Below are 23,733 nucleotides of genomic sequence, written 5' to 3' on the forward strand. Positions count from 1 at the left end.
ATGGTCAGTCCAGTAGCTTTTTATTCCTTACCCAGTAGGAGTTGCTTAGGGACGTGGTACCCTTTCTGAGCTCCCTCTCTCTCTGGAGTCTGCAGGGAAGCACTTGATGGGCAGGAGGTGGCCAAGGGGGCATTTAGCAATTTGTGTTGTTTACAATAATCAGATACTGTTTTTGAGATAAAAACAGCCAATCCTTTGTATCTCCTTGCAAGTCACTACACTCTGTGTCTTTGTCTTCCTAGAACAGGAGGTTTGGAGCTTTGTGGTTTCTCTGCTCGAAGTCACCTTCAGAGTCCAATTCTCTTAGTCTGGCCTGCAGAGCACACTGGTCTGGTGGAGCTCTAGCCGCCAGCACTTCCCCTGCAGTCCCCTCCTGACCCCAAGCCTCGCCTCCCTTACTGCTTCTGCCCTTGGTCCAGGTCGCACAGTCCTGTCCAGTACCTCTGGTGGTTCTTGTCTTCCTTCCTCAGTTTTACACTCACAGAGTTGGGGGACTGCCTTTCATCATTATTATATTTTATTGGGTGTGAGAAATTTCAGGAACCTAGAAGGGAGAAAAGTAGAGTTATTTATTATTGTAGGTAGGTTCCAAACCACTTGGATTGGGAGCAGCATATTTGGTTTCTGTTTTATATATTATTTTCTTTTTCTTTTTTTAAGTTAACTTTTAAAATCGAGGTGTGGTTGATGTACAGTAGTGTATGTTACAGGCATATAATACAGTGATACACAATTTTTAAAGGTTATATTCCATTTACAGTTACTACAAAATATTGGCTGTATTCCCTGTGTTGTACGATATATCCTTGTAGCTTCTTCATTTTATGCATAATAGTTTGTGCCATATATTATTATTTTCTTTCCGTCAATATCTATTTTAAAAGTGCTTTATCAGTCAGCTACAGCTGTCACGTATTTTAGCTATAATAGCTCTAATTAATTGTTACCAAAGAGTTAAATTCCGGGAAGATGAAGGGCAAATAAAATTGTATTTCCTAAGTAGAAATAAAACTCTTGAAGTATTTTTTTTTTACTGTTAAGGTAAGTGTTATGTTATGATTTATTTTGTGTTATTTTTATTTGCCTGAAATCATGTCTCCGTGTGTTCAGAAGCTATAGGTAGACAGAGAGGAACAGCCTAATGAGACTAGAATCGTTCCACAGAGTGGAAGTGAAAGTGCTGCATTCTCAAACACCCAGTGTATCTACCAGCACCTTATATGTATATTATATGCGCTTTGAGAGCAGAGTTACTGTTGCAGACTGTTGTTTACAAGGTTTCGTTACTACCTTATCAAGGTGTAGACAACACAGTACTTTTATCATATATCCATTTTGTCTTTTAAGTGCTTTCAGTGGGAACTCTTTCCATTGCCCTTTCTTCTTCCTGTCGTCTTACTGTGTTATGATTTAATTTTAATTTCTGCATTCATTTATTTTCATGTATGTTAGAGAGATCAACCGTCTTTCTCTCCTGGTGGAATATTAACTCCTCACGCCCTGGGCTCAAGAAATTCACCAGGATCTCAAGTAGCCAGTAATCCGAGACAAGCAGCCTATGAAATGAGGATGCAGAATAACTCTGTAAGTGGCTTACTTTTATGTAGCATTGAGGAGTGGCGACTCTCAGTTGCCCCTTGCAGTTGTATGTGAATTTGATCATTTAGCCTGGAGTTGTTTTAGGATTTTTCTCAATTCCTTTTGCCTTGAGATATATGTAATTCTGTTCAACCATCTTTATCAATACAAACATATCTAAATTATGTGACAGGAAAGAAAGTGCATGCAAGTATAGATGGCTGAGTGGCTGCAGTGCCACCCCCTGCCCCTCCCCAAAAGGTATGAAAGTGCTGGAGGAGCATGAGGGGGCATTGAGACATCTCATACCTGCAGCAAGAGAAGAGGCTGGGCTTTGCTGCCTTGTGTCTCCTTTCCTTCTGGGGATCAGTTATGGGCATTTTGCAGAATAGTATTCCTCAGTCTGCTAATAGTATTCCTTCCTGCCTTAACTCTCACTCTCCAAGTCAGGCATGGAATAGGTCTGAGTATGTATTTTAAGGTAGCTCTCACTACCCAAGTTCTGCTTGCTCCCTATTTATAAACTCAGAAACTGTATGGATTTGCCTTGTGGTGTCCCTCCTGGTTTGAACCTTGTAATCCACTCTGCAGAAGCAGATCATCTCAGCCAGCAAGGCTGTATGCGGTCCATTAGCTTCCTGTTGTACTGACAGAGGACCAGGAGCTCAGGGCACATGGCAGGACAGCAAGCAGCAGTGAGGGGACGGAGCATGAACTGGTGTACACAGACAGCAGATAGCCAGAGCTATGGCTTATTTCAGAACAGTAGGCATGAGAGAGAGTTTTGAAGAAGGATAAAAGATACTATGTAAACTTTTACTATGATATATCCAAGGAAGTGTGGAAGTTTGGATATTTAAGTTTCATTATTTTATTAGTTATCCTGTTGATGCTCAATCCCTTGTTGTAGGGCACTCCTGTATATGGAATTTTTGCCATCTCAGGAGGCTTGTTGAATTTACATCCCCACAAATTCACAGCTAGAAGTTTTAGGACTTTAGTTTCGGAATTTGAGAAATGAGGCTTTGCATCTCTTGAGAGAAGAAGGCTGCCTTTCTGTTGTGTTTTTGTTCTGTTTGATTTTTTGTTGTCTTACTCTTTACACCCTTAGCAGAGTGTGATGTGGAGGGTCAGTGCAAAGGATTGCAATGAGACACTTGGGTAAAACAGAAAAAGCTGACATCCATCATTTGAGATCATAGTGACTGCGGTCCCCTGAAAGGAACTGGCATTGGCAAGCATATGTTTCTGATAGAGTGCGTTTTTGTTTTAATTAACTGCAGGGAGGCAAGAAAGGTTTAAACTTTGCCGCCTGTGATTGCCCTGAGAAGGATTCCAGTATTATATTCAGGCTCCTTAGAACTAGGCCCACTGTTGATTAGTAATGTCTGCCATTACAAGAGTAAGAGTGGGGAGGCTGGTGTTTATGTTGCTTATTTAATCCTGTCTTAATTCCTCTTGACACAAGTTATCTCTGTTGGAGTCTTTGCATAGAAGGATTTTCATTTAGAGTGTTCTGAATTTAAGGAAATCATAGTTTTATTACCAGTTCATTTGAAGATTCCTTCCCCCCTTTTTTCCTTTTTTGGCTACACCTACAGCCTGTGGAAGTTCCTGGGCCAGGGATCAAATCCAGGCTGCATCTGCGACCTGCGCCAGAGCTGTGGCAACACTAGATCCTTAACCCACTGTGCCACATGGAAACTTCTAAAGATGGCCTTTAAAGTTACGGATTTTTGCTTTTAATGTACTTGTGTTTGTGTTAGCTGTTTGGGCATGTTAGTCTGTAGCACTTGGCTAGTGTCTATTGATGGTCAATATTATCAGTGTTTTATCAGATGGCTTCTCTTTCTTCATCAATATGTGCTCTTAAATTTTGCATTCTGAAGTATGGCTTCATTACATCTGCAGCCAGTCTCAATTTAACAGAATCTGATTGCGAACCAGCTTTTTTTTAAAAAAAGTTTTTAATGAGTTGGTATGAATCTGGTATGTTTAGGAAATAATACTTTTTTTGGTAGAGAGAGAGGAGAAAAGAGCGGTGGAGGCCTAGTATTAAAGAGCAAACCCCTGCCCTTGTTTTTTTTTCCTCCTTGAAGATACATTATTTTTGTTATCCAAAGATAAAATTTGTATTTTGTCAATTTGAGGAAGTTTATTTTTTATACAATTTCCTTTTATAATCTAATCCAAATGAATTAGTGTGGGGTTTAAAAAATAATGACGAAGACATATTGCATCAGGTGTGCTACTGATCTTTCGCATGTATTGTTTCATTGAATCCTTGCCTCACTGTGAAGAGGGAGCATCTTGCATCCTTGTTTCAGGTTGAGGCTCACAGTTAAGTGAATTGCCAAGGCTGTTCAGCTGGGAAAGGCTGAACTTGGTGTTTCAAACCCAAACCAGTGTCCATGTCATTTTCCAAGTACAGCAGTACCTGTCTGGTTTTGTTTTTTTTACAGTATTGGCTGTGTTGAGGGGCGGGGGTGGACAGTATTGGCCATACAGTATCATGAGTGAAATTGACACATTTTTTCATTTTATTTTATATATTTTTTCTTCATTTTTTTATTACTCAAATGAATTTATCACATCTGTAGTTGTATAATGATCATAACAATCTGATTTCTCAGGATTTCCATCCCACAGCCCAAGCACAGCCCCCACCCCCCAAACTGTCTCCTCCAGAGACCATAAGTTTTTCATTGTCTGTGAGTCAGCATCTGTTCTGCAAAGAAGTTCAGTCTGTCCTTTTTTCAGATTCCACATGTCAGTGAAAGCATTTGATGTTGGTGTCTCATTGTATGGCTGACTTCACTTAGCATGATAGTTTCTAGGTCCATCCATGTTGCTAAAAATGCTGGTATTTCGTTCTTTTTGATGGCTGAGTAATATTCCATTGTGTATATGTACCACCTCTTCTTGATCCACTCCTCTGTCAATGGACATTTAGCTTATTTCCATGTCTTGGCTATTATAAATAGTGCTGCAATGAACTACTGCAATGGAGTACATGTGTCTTTGTGAGTCGTGGTTTTCTCTGGATAGATGCCCAGGAGTGGGATTGCTGGATCAGATGGTAGTTCTATGTTTAGTTTTCTGAGGAATCTCCATACTGCTTTCCACAGTGGTTGCACCAATTTACAATCCCACCAACAGTGTACTAGTGTTCCTTTTTCTCCACACCCTCTCCAGCACTTATTGTTTGTAGACTTTTGGATGATGGCCATTCTGGCTGGTGTAAGGTGGTACCTCAGAGTGGTTTTGATTTGCATCTCTCTAATAATGAGTGACGCTGAACATCTTTTCATTTATTTCTCGGCCATCTGTATGTCTTCTTTGGAGAATTGTCTGTTTAGATCTTCTGCCCATTTTTGGATGGTTTTTTTTTTTTTTTTTTTTTGGTATGGAGCTGTAGAAGTTGTTTATAAATTTTGGAGATGAATCCCTTGTCAGTCAATTCACTTGCAAAGATTTTCTCCCATTCTGTGGGTTGTCTTTTTGGGTTGTTTAGGGTTTCCTTTGCTGTGCAGAAACTTTGAAGTTTGATTAGGTCCCATTTGTTTATTTTTGTTTTTGTTGTCAATACTCTGATAGGTGGATCTGAGAAGATGTTGCTGTCGTTTATGTCAGAGAGTGTCTGGCCTATGTTTTCCTCTAGGAGTTTGATAGTGTCTGGTCTTATATCTAGGTCTTTAATCCATTTTGAGTTTATTTTTGTGTATGGTGTTATGGAGTATTCTAGTTTCATTCTTTTCCATGTGGCTGTCCAGTTTTCCCAGCACCACTTATTGAACAAGCCGTCCTTTCTCCATTGTATAGTCTTGCTTCCTTTGTCATAGATTAGTTGGCTGTAAGTGCATGGGTTTAATTCTGGGCTTTCTATCCTGTTCCACTGATCTATATGTCTGTCTTTGTGCCAGTACCATGCAGTTTTGACGACTGTTGCCTTGTAGTATAGTCTGAAGTCCAGGAGCCTGATTCCTCCAGCTCCATTTTTCTTTTTCAGGATGTCTTTGGCTATTCTGGGTCTTTTGTACTTCCAAACAAACTTTAAAATATTTTGTTTGAGTTCTGTGAAAAATGTCCTTGGTAATTTGATAGGGATTCGTTGAATCTGTAGATTGCCTTGGGTAGTATAGTCATTTTGATAATATTAACTCTTCCAATCCACGAGCATGGTATATTTTTATCCAAAACACATAATTTTTTATTATAGTTGATTTACAGTGTTATGTCAGTATCTGCTGTATAGCATACACACACACACACATACACACACACACACACACACACACACATTCTTTTTCTCATACTATCTTCCCTCATGCTCTATCCTAAGACAATGGGACACTATACATTTTTTAAAGGAAAGTGTTACAAGCTGTATTTGATACATGATTTTGCTTTGTTGTAACAAACTTTCTTAGGGAGTTCCCATTGTGGCTTATTGGGTTAAGAACCTGACTAGTTAGTATCCATGAAGATGTAGTTTCCATCTCTGGCTTTTCTTTGCTCATTGGGTTAAGGATCCCACTTTACTGCAAGCTGTGGCATAGATTGAGGATGTGGCTTGGATTTAGTGTGGCTGTGACTGTGGTGCAGGCCTGTAGCTGCAGCTCCGATTTGACCCCCAGCTTCAGGAATATCCATATGCCACAGGTGTGGCCGTAAAAAGACTGAAAAAGAAACCAAACTCTCTTAGCTCATGATGTGAACTACCTTCATGCTAAGGTTTTATAGTCTCATCAAAATACTGAGCTTTTAATTTTAAAAAATTCACTTTATTCGTAATATCTAATATGCTGTGACTATTAGAACAAAACCTTTACTATGGAAACTTTTCCTGCCAGTTATGTTTTTGGTCATTTAACATAAAACTAAAGTTGCAGAAGATTTTAATTTTTTAGTTAAATATTAAAATACTATGGGGTACTCCTATCTTTACTGAGTTAGGTACAAAGGGAAGAGAATAATACTGAATTTAAAGTGGGGTATCAAGGTCTTTGAAATACCAGTTAGATGTGCTTTTTCTAAGATGACTGATAGATTTGTATTTATACATCGAATTTTAAAAACAGCGTATGTAAAATAGTTCAACAGTTATCTGCCAGAGTCTTATTACTAAACTGTTACTTTCCAGAGTGGTTATACTAGGTTGAACACATACCATTTAACTTCGTTGTCACCAGCTTCACTATTTTATGTGTTACTCATTTCGTGTGTGTGTGTGTGTGTATATATATATATATATCCCCTTTACAGTTTTGCTCTTTGGTGTAAAGTGATTGTGAATTCATAAGATCAGGAAAGCCCCAAAGGGAAAAAATATATAAATAGTAATTTTTTTAAATCTATAAAATCAATGTTTTTGTTTTTTTGTTTTTTTTTCCCTTCTGAATCAGTTTTTACCCTAAGAATGTTCAAATTCTTTTGAGTTTAAGCATAGGAAGCTTGGTACCATACTACTTTTTTGAGACGGGGGGAAGCGGGGAGTGTAATAGGCCACAATCAGTCTTTGTGCTTTCGAAGTATATTTACCATATTGATGTAACAGCCTAAAAAAATGTATCACCATGAAGCATGGTGGTAATAGCAGTTGGATGTCACTCCTTATGTGAAATGAGTAATTAAGTCCTTCCTCTGTAATGTCATCATTGTTTGCAGAGTCCTTCAGTATCTCCTAATACGAGTTTCATTTCTGATGGCTCCCCGTCTCCAAGAGGAGGAATTAAGCGAAAAGCAGAAGACAGTGACAGTGAACCTGAGCCAGAGGATAATGTCAGGTGAAGCCATTTTTTGGTAGCACTTTGTTAGCAAATTGCTGAAATAGAGGCGGTCTAATTAATGCTATTTAGCTTAGAACAGCAGTGCCTTCAGATGCTTGCCTGTGATCTTTTTATCCACCAGTAATTAATCTGGAGGGTTAGAATAGTCAGTAAATTCCAGTGAGATGTGTAAGCTGTAGCTGTTAAACCTAAGTATCTAGATTAGTATGCGTGCAGGTTTTCGTTCTCCAAGCCACTTTTTCCTCTGAGACCAGGCACTAGATCGGCTAGACATGAGGTATTTAGCTCTGACTATGTGATCAGAATGTTACTGTGTTGAGATTAAATTTTCAGGCTGCTTAACCCAGAAAGTTCAGTTACACTTGGATACTTCATAGAGTTTTGCTTTAATCAGTTGAAAAGTTTCTTCCTCAAGATGAAATATGCGTAAGTCATTTGGTTAAGAAATAAATATGTATATTTTTAAAAACCACGAACTTAACATATGCACACTTACATTTCATGACAGAAAAGTTTCCCTTTACCTGTATACTTATTAACATTTATAAAAGGGAACTTGTTTCTTTAATTTGTCCAGAAGTTGGAAATCTTTATATAAGATTAATAGCCCTCTCATATAATTAAATCCAAGTTTGAATCTTGGACTCCAAGGGCAGAAGGCCAACAGTCTAAATAAAAGTAACTCATTAAGAATTTACCAAAATGATATAGTTCAAAAGTTAAACAAACAATAGTGGTCTGCAGCTAATGCTTCTTATATAAGATGTAGATGGTATGCTTATATTTATGATTAAGAACCTCACAAACGTCATGTATGGTTCTGCATTTCACAGATATCCTTTGATGTCAGATTCTGAGATCTGTGGTGACTTGTCATGGAACATTTACCTGACCTGAGTTGTTATCCTCAGCTTCTGTGACAAGGGATTTTCCTCTTAGAGTGTTTTTTTTTTTGTTTTGCTGTGAGGCTGCCATGATCAGTACTAGCTTAATAGTGAACTTGATTTATTTAGTACTTGTTTAAACCTAGTGCTAAGGATAGTCAAAGTAGAAATGCTTCTATCAAGAAATGCCTGGAGTTCCCGTCGTGGTGCAGTGGTTAACGAATCCGACTAGGAACCATGAGGTTGCGGGTTCGGTCCCTGCCCTTGCTCAGTGGGTTAACGATCCGGCGTTGCCGTGAGCTGTGGTGTAGGTTGCAGACGCGGCTCGGATCCAGCATTGCTGTGGCTCTGGCGTAGGCCGGTGGCTGCAGCTCCGATTCAACCCCTAGCCTGGGAACCACCATGTGCCGTAGGTGCGGCCCTAAAAAGACAAAAAAAAAAAAAAAAAAAAAAAAAAAGCTTGAGAGTCTTAGTATTTATTCTCCTAATATTTTCTGTAAAATGGTAATAATCCTCATTATGGATAGAGGATATTTCTCCTGATTGGTATTCTGTGAATGCTTTGTGTTTTGGGGGGGAAATGAAAATTGATATGGTTGTACAGGTCTCCCCCACTATCTGAAAGTGGAGGATGCCTATGAAACCTTTCGTAGCCAAAATGGCATAGAGTGAAGAAGCAATTACCTTAGGACACATCTTGCTGACAGACTCACAAAACAAATGGAGATAAAGCCCAGAAGCCCACAGACACAACTTAGAGCTCTGAGGGCTGGATGCTCTGTGTGGTTCCTGGGGAAGGAGCTGGAGAGGACTCTGCCGCTCCTGGAGTGCGTGGTGAACATGATTTCCACTTGTTGTTGCCCTTTTTTGTTTTTGTTTTTTTAAAGGGAAGATGCTCATTGGATTTCTTTTGATTAGGGAGAACATGTATTAATGTTAGGTCTTTTGTAAAAGCAAAGTGGTATGAAGCAAACTTGTGAAAAGAAGGGCATACCTGTATTGTTTTTTGTTTGTTTGTTTGTTTGCTTTTTTTGTTTGTTTTTTTTTAGGGCCGCATCTGAGGCATACGAGGGCTCCCAGGCTAGGTGTGGAATCGGAGCTGTAGCCGCCAGCCTACGCCACAGCCACAGCAATGCAGGATCTGAGCCGTATCTGCAACCTACACCACAGCTCACGGCGACGCCGGATCCTTAACCCACTGGGCGAGGCCAGAGATCGAACCTGCAGCCTCAGGGCTCCTAGTCAGATTCGTTTCCACTGCTCCAGGAAGGGAACTCTGGGCATACCTGTATTCTGAAACATGACTGCAGTTCATTTGTCAGATCTGGCATGTGGTGGACAATCACATTAATGTAGAGTTAGCTTGATATTCCTGATCTGTCCTGACTTGGGATTGGGGGGAATATTCTTTGTGTTCCTTCAAGAAAATGTTTTAATTTCCTAGAGTTTGAGAAATGAGTAATTAGAAAAATATATGCTCTGGGTGAAAATGTGGTTCTTCACATTGTGTCTCTAGCAATTAATGATAATTTAGTGAATGGTTGACCTGTTTCTAAGTTTTGTCAGAACATACAAAACGCATGTATTCTTCCCTTCAGCCACTGGCTCTGAGCTCAGAGGGGCCCACAGGTGTGTGTGTGCATAACTACTGCCTGGGGTTAGGTGTGTGCATAACTACTGCCTGGGGCCTAGGTTATTATTTTATAAACCGCTTTTTACCTTGAAAAGAATGACCCATGTAAGTCGTTGGGTTTTTTTGTTTTTTTGGGGTTTTTTTTGGAAGTAATTTGACTTTCTTTGTATTAATTTCATCAATATCTCTTCAGTATTTGAATTTTAAAATGTAGTTTTAGAATTATTCCACAATTGGAAAGTATGTAAAACAATATGAAAATTTAAGCCAACAAGTGCTCTTTATCTAGTAAGTGATTATTCTTTTTTTAAATGTAGTTTTATAATGATCTTACTAGAGTCACTGTTTGAGTTCTTTTTTTTTTGTCTTTTTTTGCTATTTCTTGGGCCACTCCCGTGGCATATGGAGGTTCCCAGGCTAGGGGTCTAATCGGAGCTGCAGCCACTGGCCTACGCCAGAGCCACAGCAATGCTGGATCCGAGCCGCGTCTGCAACCTACACCACAGCTCAGGGCAATGCCGGATTGTTAACCCACTGAGCAAGGGCAGGGACCGAACCCGCAACCTCATGGTTCCTAGTCAGATTCGTTAACCACTGCGCCACGACGGGAACTCCTGTTTGAGTTCTTAATGTTTATCATTGAATTGGTAATAAATCCTTTGAGTGGACTTTTTAGAAATAGTTAAATGAAGCTGTGTTTGTTAGTATTACTGTTTAGTTCATTTACATATCACAGTTATCAGAAGTATATTAATTCAGCATAAACTGGCATTACCTGGTTTTCAGGTTATGGGAAGCTGGTTGGAAACAACGCTACTACAAGAACAAATTTGATGTTGACGCAGCTGATGAGAAATTCCGTCGTAAAGTTGTGCAGTCTTATGTTGAAGGCCTCTGCTGGGTTCTTCGATATTATTACCAGGTACAAAGAGAATAGTTTCCTCCAAATCTAGCTAATCATTTTAGGAAGATAATTTCTATAATAATATATATTACTGACCTGTATTCTGAAGTTAAACCTAGACTCATTTTTTTAGGCTTCCTACTTAGAATTTCATTAATTTAAATGATACTTGTTTCTAAAGCTTCTTAGGTGTTAACGTATAAACAAAGCTCTTTTTTTGTGTGTGTTAAAAGCTTTCAACATCAGGGAGTCTGGTTGAGGGTATTTTGTCTTTCAAATGACTGAAGTTTACTTTTTTTTTAATTGGAATCAAAACATAACCGAGTAATAGTATCTAAATGACTGATCAGGAAGCCCGAAAATACTAGGCTTTTTAGAATTAGAATTTGAAAGGGATCTGAATGATGCACTCTCCTCCGTATAATGTAGTGATGTTACGTGAAGTGCTTTCTAATTGGAGTAATCTGTATTTGACTTAAAGCCTTTGATAATTGAGATGTCAGATTGGTGAGGGGTTAGGTAGGCATATGGGGATTGCAACACTGATAGTTAATATCTGGTTTTGTGCTTGAGTAAAGCAAGTTTAGTGTCATCTGGGAATAGATGAAATTAGTAAATAGAAAGTAACTTAATATGCTCAGTGTCAAATATAAAATATTTTATTTTCACGTTTTACTCCCACCAAGACTTTAACTCACTAGGTACAGAGTCAAGACACATATCAGTAGGACTTCTTTTTTCTGTGAATATAACTTGGTTTGTTTGTTTTAAACAAGCTTGCTTAAATACTTTTATAATAAAGAGAAAGTTACCACTGAAAATGTAACAGGGAATTGTAAAATGAAACTATTGCCCTTTTTATTCTCAGTCACAGTGATGTCCCTTCCCTACCTGTAGGCTCAGTGAGTGTAGCTGAAACTGCTCTTCGTTTTCTTTGACGATGGCAGCTCTAGAATTGTAAAGAAACGCCACCAAACACATTTTAAGGATAAAAATCTTCAACAAATTGTGTTTGTGAATATAAAGATTGGTATTAACTACTGTTTATTAAAGATGTTTTGCAGTATTTTTTAAATCAAGGGGCCGTTGGTATGAAGTAAAAAGTTCAGATTTAATCAATAACTTAGGACTCGTGTAAGAAATAATCTATGGAATACACACTAGAAGTCACGTATTTTAGAATATTATGGGTTGATCTAATCTTTATTTGTTTTTTTTCTGTGTATATCATTAACATAGGTTCTTGGTTTTAATGATTCTAGGGCTGTGCGTCCTGGAAGTGGTATTATCCATTCCATTATGCACCGTTCGCTTCAGACTTCGAAGGTATTGCAGATATGCCCTCTGATTTCGAGAAGGGTACAAAACCGGTAAGCTTAACTATTTAGAGCCATAAAATCTATAGAATTGGGCTTAGATAAAAATTGTGTGTCATATGTTAAAGATTTTTTCTTTTCTGCAGTTTAAACCACTGGAACAACTTATGGGAGTTTTTCCAGCTGCAAGTGGTAACTTTCTACCTCCATCATGGCGGAAGCTCATGAGTGATCCTGTGAGTCTTTAGTATTTTGACTGTGTTGGTAACTGGGTTTTTGTTGTACATTTACTAATAACATTAGTCACAGTTGCTTTTGCATCTCATAGGTAAGAGAGTGAAGTGTAGAAACAAAGTATTTGAGTTCTTCTGTATATTTTTCACAACTTTATTTATTTATTTCTCTGCTTTCATTGGCCATCAGTACCCTACCCAGTAAATAAAATCGATTTGTGTTTGGGAGAAGTTCTTTGAAGAGTTGTTTTGCTCTCAGCCTACCTGTAGGGCATCATTTTTGTTTGTTCCAGCCTGTGTGGTGGCTAACAGAGCTCAGAAGACTGGGCCACTTTTAATCCCCTCTGAGCTGCTTTTGTGTGTGGGGAGTGAGACCCAGCTAGAGAGTGGGTTGTCAGTAAATTCTTCACTGTCTTGGGCCCACAGCTGTCTGCTTTCATGTTCTTCTATAATAATGATTTCCCCCGCCTCTTTTAAAATAAAATTGTTGATTTTATTTCACTAGACCTGCAACTTAAAGAACACCCTTTGTTAAAGGAATGAAAGCTCATTTTCTTATCAGGCCTGTGATCAAAAGTAATATCAAATTCTTTACAGCAGAAATGTATGACTTTCCTTTTTGAATCTTTACTTGTTTCCCTGGTATAGGATTCTAGTATAATTGACTTCTACCCAGAAGATTTTGCTATTGATTTGAATGGGAAGAAGTATGCATGGCAAGGTAAAATTTAGATATTATTCCTTTTTGTTAAAATAATATTCTCTTTTTTGTAAAACTGTGAACAAACATGATTTGTGGGACGGAAGAATTTCTGTAAAAGATAAATGTTTTAAGAATTGTATGTAAAAATTTTATATTTTGCCTTCCAACCTGGTATTAGCAATGACTGATGATTTTAATAGTCACATTGCAACAAACAGTAAATTGTGTTGAAATAGATTAATCATTCTATCTTTGATCTCCTTTGTGATTGATTAATGGCACTTGGGACTTGCTCCTTCTTACCATTGACACCTCGTGAGTTGGAGTTGCTGAGAGATCATAGAAACATGTCCATGTGGAGATTGGTTCACACTCTTTGGAAACTTTTCTTTTTTTAATTCAGTTTTATTACATTTATAGTTGCACAGTGATCATCACAGCCCAGTTTTACCATGGAAACTTTTGAAAAATGTGTTAGAAATATAATTTAAATACTTGACATTAACCATTACCTAAATTTTACATCCCTTTTCTTTTTTTTAATGGTCGCACGCACAGCATATGGAAGTTCCCAGGCCAGGGATTGACTCTCAGCCGCAGCTGCAACCTACACTGCAGCTGTGGCAATGCCAGATCCATTAACTCACTGTGCCAGGCTGGGGATCGAACCTGCACCTCTGCAGTGACCTGAGCTGCTGCAGTCAGATTTTTAACCTACTACGTGACAGCAGGAACTCCTAAAGTTTATTTCTTATTTATCTATATATTACTTATCCGTTCCTCTGTTCACACATTTTGTAAGAATGGCCAATAAAAATTAGTACTAAATTCAAGGTCATATTTACCACTCAAAAAATGTGTGATGACTGTAAAACACAGTAAGTTCTCTTACAAAAACCCAGCTATTGTTTGACACCAAAGCCCCGTTCAGCAAAGCATTTTAACCTCTTCCACTGTATATTTTTCTCAAATGATAAGCGTATTTGGTAATACCATGTTTTCACTTTTTTTTTTCCTTGATTGTTCCCCGGGGTGCAGAAGACCAGTAAAATGACTCAGAATTATGGAGCAAAGAGGAATAGTATCAATTTAATAATAATAATTTACTAATTGTAATAATTATGAGATTTTTAGGGTAGACTTGATTTATGTAGTAATAAGGATTTCATCTTACTTTGATGGAATGATAATGAGAAATGCCATTGATTGGGGCCTCGTAAATGTGCTCTGGTCCTATTTTGTTCTGGATAAATGCGTTGGGGAATTAGGTTGTTTTTGAAGATGGTTTGTGGAGGATTAACGTAGAGGGAGAGGAGACATAGGAGAATAGGAGGTAGTAAATTAAAATATAAGTAAGTTTATTTGTGTTCATTAAATGGATAAGTAAATGTATATAAGCATGTAGAAAACTTGCTATACTGTAGTATAAAAGGAAAACTAAGGCAGTATATATACCTCAGTAGCAGTTTCTCCACAACCTCACCAACACTTATTGTTTCTTTTTTTTGGTAATTGTCATCCCGATGGCTATGAAGTGGTATCTTACTGTGGTTTTGATTTTCATTTCCCTACCGATTAGTGACGTTGATCAGTTTTTTCATGTGCTTATTAGCTATTTCTGTATCTTTTTTGGAAATGTATCTGATCAAGGCCTTTGCTCTGTCTGTTTTTTTTTTTTTTTTTTTTTTTTTTTGGCTGCACTCATGGCATGTGGAAGTCCCTGGGGAAGGGGTTGAACCCATGCTGCAGTTGCAGCCTGTGCCACAGCTGCAGCATTGCTGGATCCTTAATCTCCTGTGCCTCAGGGGAACTTCCTGCCCATTTTTGATTGGGTTTTTGTTGTGTTTTAGGAGTTCTTTATGTATTCTGGACAGTAATCTCTTATCAGATATATAATTTGCATGTATTTTCTCCCATTCTCTGGGCTGTCTTTTCACTGTCGATGGTGTCCTTGGATGCGTAAGTTTTTAATTTTAATGAAGTCCAGTTTTTTTAAACTATTTTGTTGTTTTTTGCTTTTGCTTTTGGTATCATAACTAAGAAATCACTTTTTCATTTATTAGACTCTCTAGTAAGAACATAACCTTTCTTGAGGTAAAATTTAGTACTGTTATCTTTCAGACTTTATGGAATATAATAATACTTGGTTAATTCCTCGTGTAAGTTGAGGACATTTTAAAATGATAGAAGGTAAAATATATCTGGGTACTTTTCCAACATTTATGGAACATGCGTACTTACCAACATTGTATGTAATAGCGATGTTGTATTTTTATAATATTGGCTTGGTATATATATGACGAATATAGCATGGACATTATGAATGCTGTGTATTTCACGTATGAACAGAGAATTTGAGTAATTTAATCAGAGTCACACAGCGGCAGAACTAAGATCTGGGCACAGAGAGTCTGACCACCATTTGGGCTGCCTCTGGGTTGTTGAGAGAATTAAAAGAGCCAGTGCAGGTAACGTAGGAAATATGTGCTCAGGAAAAAGTAGCTCATTCTCAGGCTTTACCATCAGCACATCTGGGTGCAGGCATTCCTTCCAACCCTGGCCAGTGGGGCTGGTTTGGTACTTATCAACCATATTGCTTTCTTAGCACTGCAAGTTGCTTATTGTTTAGAGTTAGCTTCTGGAGTTGACACTGTGGGAAAGTATTTCTGACAGTTTGCTTAGATCCTAAATCTAGTAGGTAGAAGACAAAAGCTAGAAAATGTTATATTTTTTCATGATGTAACTTTTTCTTAAGTGTATGACTACATTTGAACAACTCCCTAGGTTTTTTTCCATCATGTTTACCCAATTTTTTAGGTGCTATAAAATTCATACTAGAACTTAGTTTCTTTTTAACATGTATATATATATAAATAATGTATATTAGAGTTCCCGTCGTGGCGCAGTGGTTAACGAATCCGACTAGGAACCATGAGGTTGAGGGTTCGGTCCCTGCCCTTGCTCAGTGGGTTAACGATCCGGCGTTGCCGTGAGCTGTGGTGTAGGTTGCAGATGCGACTCGGATCCCGCGTTGCTGTGGCTCTGGCGTAGGCTGGCAGGTACAGCTCTGATTCGACCCCTAGCCTGGGAACCTCCATATGCTGTGGGAGCGGCCCAGAATTGGCGAAAAAGACCAAATAATAATAATAATAATGTATATTCTCCTGAGTACAATTGAACAAATTTCCCAACTTTGAAAATATGGGGAGTTCCTGTCATGGCGCAGCGGAAACAAATCCGACTAGGAACCATGAGGTTGCAGGTTCGATCCCTGGCCTCACTGGCTGGGTTAAGGATCTGGCATTGCCATGAGCTGTGGTGTAGGTTGCAGATGCGGCTTGGATCTGATGTTGCTGTGGCTGTGTCGTGAGCCACACAGGAAGTCCTCATGTTGCTGTGGATGTGGTATAGGCTGGCAGCTGTAGCTCCAGTTGGATCCCTGCCTAGCCTGAGAACCTCCATATGCCACAGGTGTGGCCCTAAAAAGCAAAAAAAAAAAAATTATGTATATGTATGTATGTATGTATGTGTGTATATATATATATATATATATATGGCAGCTAAATAATTACAACTTTGGAAACCTTTTAAGGCGGGGAATAATCAAATACAGCAGTGTTTTTTTGTTTGTTTGTATTTTTAATGTCATTTTAGGGCTGCACTCAACATGTGGAAGTTCCCAGGCTAAGTAGGGGTTGAATTGGAGCTGTAGCTGCTGGCCCACTCTACAACCACAGCAGCGCAGGATCTGAGCCACATCTGCAACCTACACCACAGCTCATGGCAACGCCAGATCCTTAACCCGCTGACTGAGGCCAGGGGATTGAACATGCGTCCTCATGGATACTAGTCAGGATCGTTAGCACTAAGCCAGGACACGACTCCAAATACAGCAGTTTTAAGTGGCAGTAGTCTTGCAGAATTATTTAGTTCCATCTGGCATTTCTCTTTATTATTTAAATTTTTTATTTGGCTAAAATGCTATTTATTCTGTATATAGCAGGAGTTACTGTGCCTCAAAAACTGAATATTTTTCTGGTAATAGATGTTGTGTTACTGGTATGTTTCTTTGAAGATTATGCTAAGTCCAAATAAAACAATGACCTTAATTTCAGGGCACTTCAGAGGACAATTTTCAGGCTGAAAATGAACATCTATTCTATCCTCCCCCGAAGTTATTTAAACAAACAAGTCTCTAAAGTTCTTTTGTGTTTAAGTTAATTATTAGGTTTTAACATGTAACAGAATACTAGGCAGTTTTAGGTCTAGAGAAGACATTTCAAGTATTCTAGTTGAACAGAACTTCTGAGTATTTTTGTTGAATGATCTGTCTTTACAGAAGAAACCACAGTCCTAGAACAATGAAGGAATAAGCCCAAACCCTCAGGAGATTGGTTTGCCTGAGGGCATCTAGAAAGGAAGGCAGAAAAGACACTGGTGTCTAGATGGCCACTTGTTCATTTAATTTAAAAAAATTTTTGTCACAAAAGTTAAGATCAAACATGCTTTGCCACATGAGCCATTTTAAGGATGGAAAATTTGGAGTATTTTTCTTCTACATTTGAATTTAGGCGAAATATTAGAGCTCGGTTCCAAAACGTTTTTATATTAGCAGGGCTGTTCTAGAAATGTTCACTTGGACCAGTTGGAACTGAGGTGATCCTAATAGTCGGGGCGGTTGGTGTGTGTTTGTTTCCCAGGTGTGGCTTTGCTGCCCTTCGTGGATGAGCGAAGACTGCGAGCTGCCCTGGAAGAGGTGTACCCGGACCTCACTCCTGAAGAGAGTAAGACTGACGCCCACCCGGCCTTCGTCTGAGTTTCCTTCTGAAATTAGATCTTTTTTTGTTTATTTATTTGTTTTTTGGCTGCATCTGAGGCATATGGAAATTCCTGGGCCAGGAATTGAATCCGAGCTGCAGCTGTGACCTGTACCACAGCTTTAGTAATACTGGATCCTTAACCCACTGCGCTGGGCTGGGACTGGAACCTGCATCTCAATAGCAACCCGAGCCACCGCAGAGACAGTACCAGATCCTTAACCTGCTGTGTCACAGGGGCAATTCTGAACCTTTTTTTTTCGTGTGTCAGATTTTTCATAAAGGCATAAATCATTGATTTTACTTCTTTGTAACGGAATTTACTTCTTTGTTATGGCATCTGTAAATTGTATAGTAATTAAATGAAAATTTTAAGTTGTAAGTGTTTGTTTTCTCCGTCTTCCTTCTTCCTTTCATCCTTCCACACCCTGCAAATAACAATAACTGCTTGAAGGTTCAGTTGAGCCAAAAGCATTTGCTCTCAGAGTGCTATTGTTATTTTTCACAAAAATGGGATTTTGTCATTAATACTGATAGTTAAAATATTGGGAAATTGCAAGGCTGGGTTCAGCTGGGAAATTTATTTAACACTGGTGTAAAAAAACCTATAGAAATGATTTCTCTATCAACCATCCTTAGAATAGTTTTGTTTCCAGGTGAAACAGTTTTTTGTTTGTGTTTCCTCAGAGAATGTTTATATATCTTGTATATAAGAAATTGAGTTCTGTATAAATGAGGAAACGTTGACCCTTATCTTACAGTCCTATATTCAGATATCTTTTAGTTATTTTTTCTGATAGTCATTGTTTTTGAAACTTTCTTGTCTTTTTTATTCTGTAAGATATATCACCTGTTTAGGCCTATTATTGTTAAATTCATTTTTCTTTTTTCCTTTTTTTTTTTTTTTTTTTTTTTTTTAATTTTCCCACTGTACAGCAAGGGGGTCAGGTTATCCTTACATGTATACATTACAATTACATTTTTCCCCCAGCCTTTCTTCTGTTGCAACGTGAGTATCTAGACAAAGTTCTCAATAAATTCATTTTTCAAAAGCCTTATAATTAAATTTTTTAAATTTAGATGCTGCTTTTAATTTTGTTCTCATAAAAATTACTTTTGCAAATATAATTGTTTGATCTGTATTCTTTATTCCCCCCAGCCAGAAGAAACAGTCTTGGAGGAGATGTTTTATTTGTGGGGAAACATCACCCACTGCATGACTTCGTATTAGAGCTGTACAAGACAGGCTCCACAGAGGTATGAGCTGTTCCGTCATGACGTGTTTTTAGATAGTATATTTATTTGATTAATCAGGAACACACTTTTAAAATTTTGGTAAAATGTAAACAAAATTTACCATTTTAACCATTTTAAGTGTATAATTCTATGGCATTAAGACCATTCGCAGTGTTGTGTAACCATCACCACTGCCCATTTCCAAAACTTTTTCTTCTTCACAATCAGAAACACTGTCTCCATTAAACAGTAGTAAACAATACCTCTCCATCCTTCTCCTGATATATACCAGTATATCCTTGTGCTATATACCAGTACAAGTATATACCAGCCTCTGGTAACCTCTCTTCTACTTTCTGACTCTATGAATATGCCTGATTTTCATTCCTCACATAAATCTCATCAGATGGTATCTGTCCTCTTGTGTTTTTAAGGTTCAGCCTTTTTTTTTTGTCTTTTTAGGGCCACACCTGTGGTATATGGAGGTTCCCAGGCTAGGGGTCGAATTGGAGCTGTAGCTGCAGCCTACGCCACAGCAGCGCAGGATCCAATCCACATCTGCAACCTACACTGCAGCTCATGACAACACCGGATTCTTAACCTACTGAGCGAGACCAGGGACTGAACCTGCGTCCTCAGGGATAGTAGATTCATTTCTGCTCAGCTGTGACAGGAACTCCAAGGTTCAGCCATCTTGTGTCAGATTTTTCTTTCTTTTATATCTGAATAATGTTCCATGATGTGTATACATTATATTTTGTTCATCCGCTCATCCATTGTTGGGAACTTGAATTGTTTGGGAACTTGAATTGTTGAATTGTTGGGAACTTGAATTGAACTGTTAAGGATGATGCTTCTGTGAACATTGGCGTACCAGTGTATGTTTGAGTTCTGGCTTTTCATTCTTTGGGTCTGTAATCAGGAATGTATTTTTCCATAGTCAGTGGACGTACCACCTGAACTATGTCACGGGATTCAAGGAAAGTTTTCTTTGGATGAAGAAGCCATTCTTCCTGATCAGTAAGCATTCATTTGTGTATAATACGGGGTGACTGGAAAGATGTTTAGTTAACATTTTTACTTTGTTGCTTAAATGTTTAATTTTCTAATAATAATGAGAAAGTAGTGAAAAACACAATAGAAAACCTCTGGACTGAAAAAAGACTTGGGCTCAAAGCCCAGTTCTTGAACTTAGTAGCTCTGTCACTTTGTACCAGGAGCCGTCTCAGGCACATAGGGTCACTAAAACACTATGAGACTATCCACAAAGTCAGAACTCTTTTCATAATACTAAGGTGTTATGATGGTGTTTGTTTTTCTTACTGTTTTCCTCTTGAGTGTATCCTGGAGTTGTCCAGAGGCTAAATGTGGTGCCATATCTCAAAATGTTGAATCAGAATCAGGTAATAGAATCTGCTGTTAAGATAGATATTAAGGGAGTTCCCATCGTGGTGCAGTGGTTAACGAATCCGACTAGGAACCATGAGGTTGTGGGTTCGGTCCCTGCCCTTGCTCAGTGGGTTAACGATCCAGCGTTGCCCTGAGCTGTGGTGTAGGTTGCAGACGCAGCTCGGATCCCGCGTTGCTGTGGCTCTGGCGTAGGCCGATGGCTACAGCTCCGATTGGACCCCTAGCCTGGGAAACTCCATATGCCGCGGGAGCGGCCCAAGAAATAGCAAAAAGACAAAAAAAAAAAAAAAAAAAAAAAAAGAGAACAGAAAAAGGGTAAAACAATGGGGAAAAAAAAAGATATTAAGCCACATATTAAGGAAATTTAAAACAATGATACTCTTATTTGGTTTTGTTTTACTTTATAAAATGTAGGGGTTTTTTTTCCATTTAAAAACGTTATGTAAATTAATGTTTGCCTTATTACAAGGTTGTCCTAGGTTTTTTATAATAGGTTTATTACTGTTATCTTTTTTTTTTTTTTTTTTTTTTTGGCTTTTGTCTTTCTAGGGCCGTACCTGGGGCATATGGAGGTTGCCAGGCTAGGGATCTAATTGGAGCCATAGTTGCCGGCCACAGCAACACCAGATCCAAGCCACGTCTGTGACCTACACCTCAACTCACAGCAACGCCAGATCCTTTAACCCACTGAGAGAGGCCAGGGATCGAATCTGCGTCCTCAAGGATACTAGTTGGATTCGTTTCCGCTGTGCCACGACGGGAACTCCCTATTTCTGTTATCTTTAAATTAGTTATTTCTTAAATGTCTTAGTTTTAATTTTCAGAAAGTAAATATTGGTAGATATAACCAACATAAACAGAAGCTCTTTGGCGTCCTTTATTGTTAGGAGTGTAAAAAGGTTCTAAGATCAGAGCTTGTGATCAACTAGAATTGCGGCTTGTAAAATACATGTTTCTTCATCTTTTCTAGATACTGTTGGGTGGTTTTCCAAAGTGATTACACTGTTTTATAATCTCTGTGTCAGTTTGTGAGAGATCTTGTTGTTCTCTATTCTTGCAAACTCTTGGGATTGTCACCACCTTAATTTTTGTCAGTCTGGTGGGTGCTTGTTGGGATCCTCTTGTGGTTGACAGTTGTATTTCTCTGATGACTAATAAACTTGAATACCATATGGTATATCTCTTAACTATTTGGTTTTTCTTATTTATGAAATACTCATACTGTTTTTCTATTCTTTTATCTGTTCCCCCATTCAATCTTCCTTTTTGGTGTGTAGGTATTCTTTACAAATTCTGATATAAGCCCTTTGCCCGTATTTGTTTTCTGTTAGTGAGGAAGAAAAGGTCCTTTTAAAAAGATATATATGATTTTATTGTTTTTGTTGGTGCACTTTTATGATTTCTCGTTCTTAAAGCCTAACAAACATAGCAACGTCTTGCTTCCACTCATCCAGAAGGTTACAGTTTACAAACAGATGGTTCTTCTCTTGTTTCTCCTCAGAGTAGTATGTTCGCCTGTTCCCATGTTAAGAGATCTGACACAGAACGGGACAATCAGGTAAGTTTCCCCGGATTCACGGCATTTGCCCAGAATACAGCTCTGAACTTGCAAATAAGTTTAAGAAGACCTCTGATTCAAGGGAAATGGCAGCTATTATTCCAGCAGTGCTTTGAGATTGGAGAGTCCCTGTGTTGCAAACCTCAGAGTAGAGCCTCTTGACTTTAAATTATGTATATTGTTAAGGTTACTGATTTAACAAGCTTGCTTCTCTGCTTTCTGGTTTCCCCTAACAACCTCTAATTCTTCCTGGATTAGAAAAGTGGGAGGTAGGAAGTAGGAGTTTCTAGGAGTGGTTTGCTGTGTGGGCACAGACAATCTGCACTCTGGAGGCCCACAGAGCTTCACTGCATTGTAACAGGTTATTTTAATTATATTTAAAATCATGGCCTTGCAGAGTTTAAAAACAAAACTATTATGTGCTTTACTTTGGTTAAAATGAGATAGAATGAATTTGTGGAATTTTTTAATCAATCATTGATATAAACTTAAAGGGCTAATTTCTGCTGTCTGGAAAACTTATACTTCATTTCTTCAATGGTGACAGCATTTTTTGAGTATGTAAAATATGATTGTTTAGAAAAATGAGTCACCAAATTCACCACTCATTTGTGTAACTGTTATATATAATTACTAATTTTGATGAGGGTTTATTTTTGTTTTCTTCAGTCTTGAGAGTAGGGCAAACACATTCTAGGAATTCAAGGATTTTGTAAAAGCAATTTCTGAATACTCCCCTCCCACACATTCTTATTTCTCTTACTCTCAGAGAATATTTTGGATTTTACTTAGGTTTCTTATTGTTAAGCATAAGCGTGTTTATTTTTATATCTTTTATGAATTTAGATAGCAGCTGCCATTCTAGAAAGGCTTTTAGTTGAAGAAAACCATTGTGAATTTACAAAATCTTCCTAGATTACTTGCTTTTATTTATCTTTACCCACAGTCTTTGTTTATCTTTGCACATAGCTTGTCCTGGCTCTTTGTCTTCAGGCTCTTCTGTTAAGGGCAGAGTTCAGAACCGTAAGCCAGGCTCTTCTGACCACTGCCGACAATCCAGCTCCAGCAGAGCCTGTATGTTCCCTTGGTATTAGCCCTCGGGCTCAGTGCTCCCAGCTCAGCTTCAGACCAGTTACCGCTGCTGGTCCTTTCTGGATTGGTACATGTCTGCTCTGCTCCTCAGTTTCTTGGCATGACTTCAAGAGCCTGCCTTCCTGCCTTCTAGAAATAGTTAATTCTGTTTAACTTTCTAATTAGGATAGAGAGTTGCCCAAGGAAGAGTTAGAGAATTGACAAATCGTGGAGTTTTTCTTTGTGTGATGATGGTGATGGTGGTGATTTCTAAGCCCGAAGGGGTCTTTATGATGTTGTTTGGTATCCACTCTTTTATGCAACAAATCTCAGATCCAAGTGTATAGTCAGGTATATGTTGAATATATAGCTTCATGATAAAATTGACTTAATTGAGTTGGTTTCCTAAGGATTCATGAACTCTTACCTTATGAGGTAATTTTCTCTGCGGGGTAATGTTGAGGCTAAGAGGCAGCTTACAGTAGTTTTGTGTGTGTTTATTTGTGTCAGGGCTGCTGTTTTTGTGTCCCAGTGTTGTTTTGTCTATTTATAAACAAAAAAATCTGAAAATGTAGCTTCCAGTGCCAGCTGCCAGCTATTT

The 23,733-nt window shown here is 38.3% G+C and overlaps 1 protein-coding gene across 3 annotated transcripts in view; it reads left to right on the forward strand.

The window, feature by feature from the left end:
• The window catches only part of XRN2 (5'-3' exoribonuclease 2), an 86,073-nt gene that overhangs the window by 30,616 nt on the left and 31,724 nt on the right, over positions 1 to 23,733 (forward strand). For all 3 annotated transcript variants that reach the window (XM_005672749.4, XM_085004619.1, XM_085004620.1), the window contains 10 exons: positions 1,453 to 1,584; positions 7,246 to 7,364; positions 10,671 to 10,806; positions 12,051 to 12,158; positions 12,251 to 12,340; positions 12,986 to 13,058; positions 17,741 to 17,824; positions 19,017 to 19,114; positions 20,034 to 20,113; positions 22,005 to 22,061. In XM_005672749.4, coding sequence (XP_005672806.3) covers positions 1,453 to 1,584; positions 7,246 to 7,364; positions 10,671 to 10,806; positions 12,051 to 12,158; positions 12,251 to 12,340; positions 12,986 to 13,058; positions 17,741 to 17,824; positions 19,017 to 19,114; positions 20,034 to 20,113; positions 22,005 to 22,061 — 977 coding nt within the window. The remainder of the gene's footprint in view (positions 1 to 1,452; positions 1,585 to 7,245; positions 7,365 to 10,670; positions 10,807 to 12,050; positions 12,159 to 12,250; positions 12,341 to 12,985; positions 13,059 to 17,740; positions 17,825 to 19,016; positions 19,115 to 20,033; positions 20,114 to 22,004; positions 22,062 to 23,733) is intronic.

The sequence above is a fragment of the Sus scrofa genome, chromosome 17 (genome assembly GCF_054392235.1).
Source record: "Sus scrofa isolate SSC_HxYL_T2T_F1_AM1 chromosome 17, Sscrofa_HxYL_maternal_Yorkshire_Landrace_v2.0, whole genome shotgun sequence".
Classification (NCBI taxonomy): Eukaryota; Metazoa; Chordata; class Mammalia; order Artiodactyla; family Suidae; genus Sus; species Sus scrofa.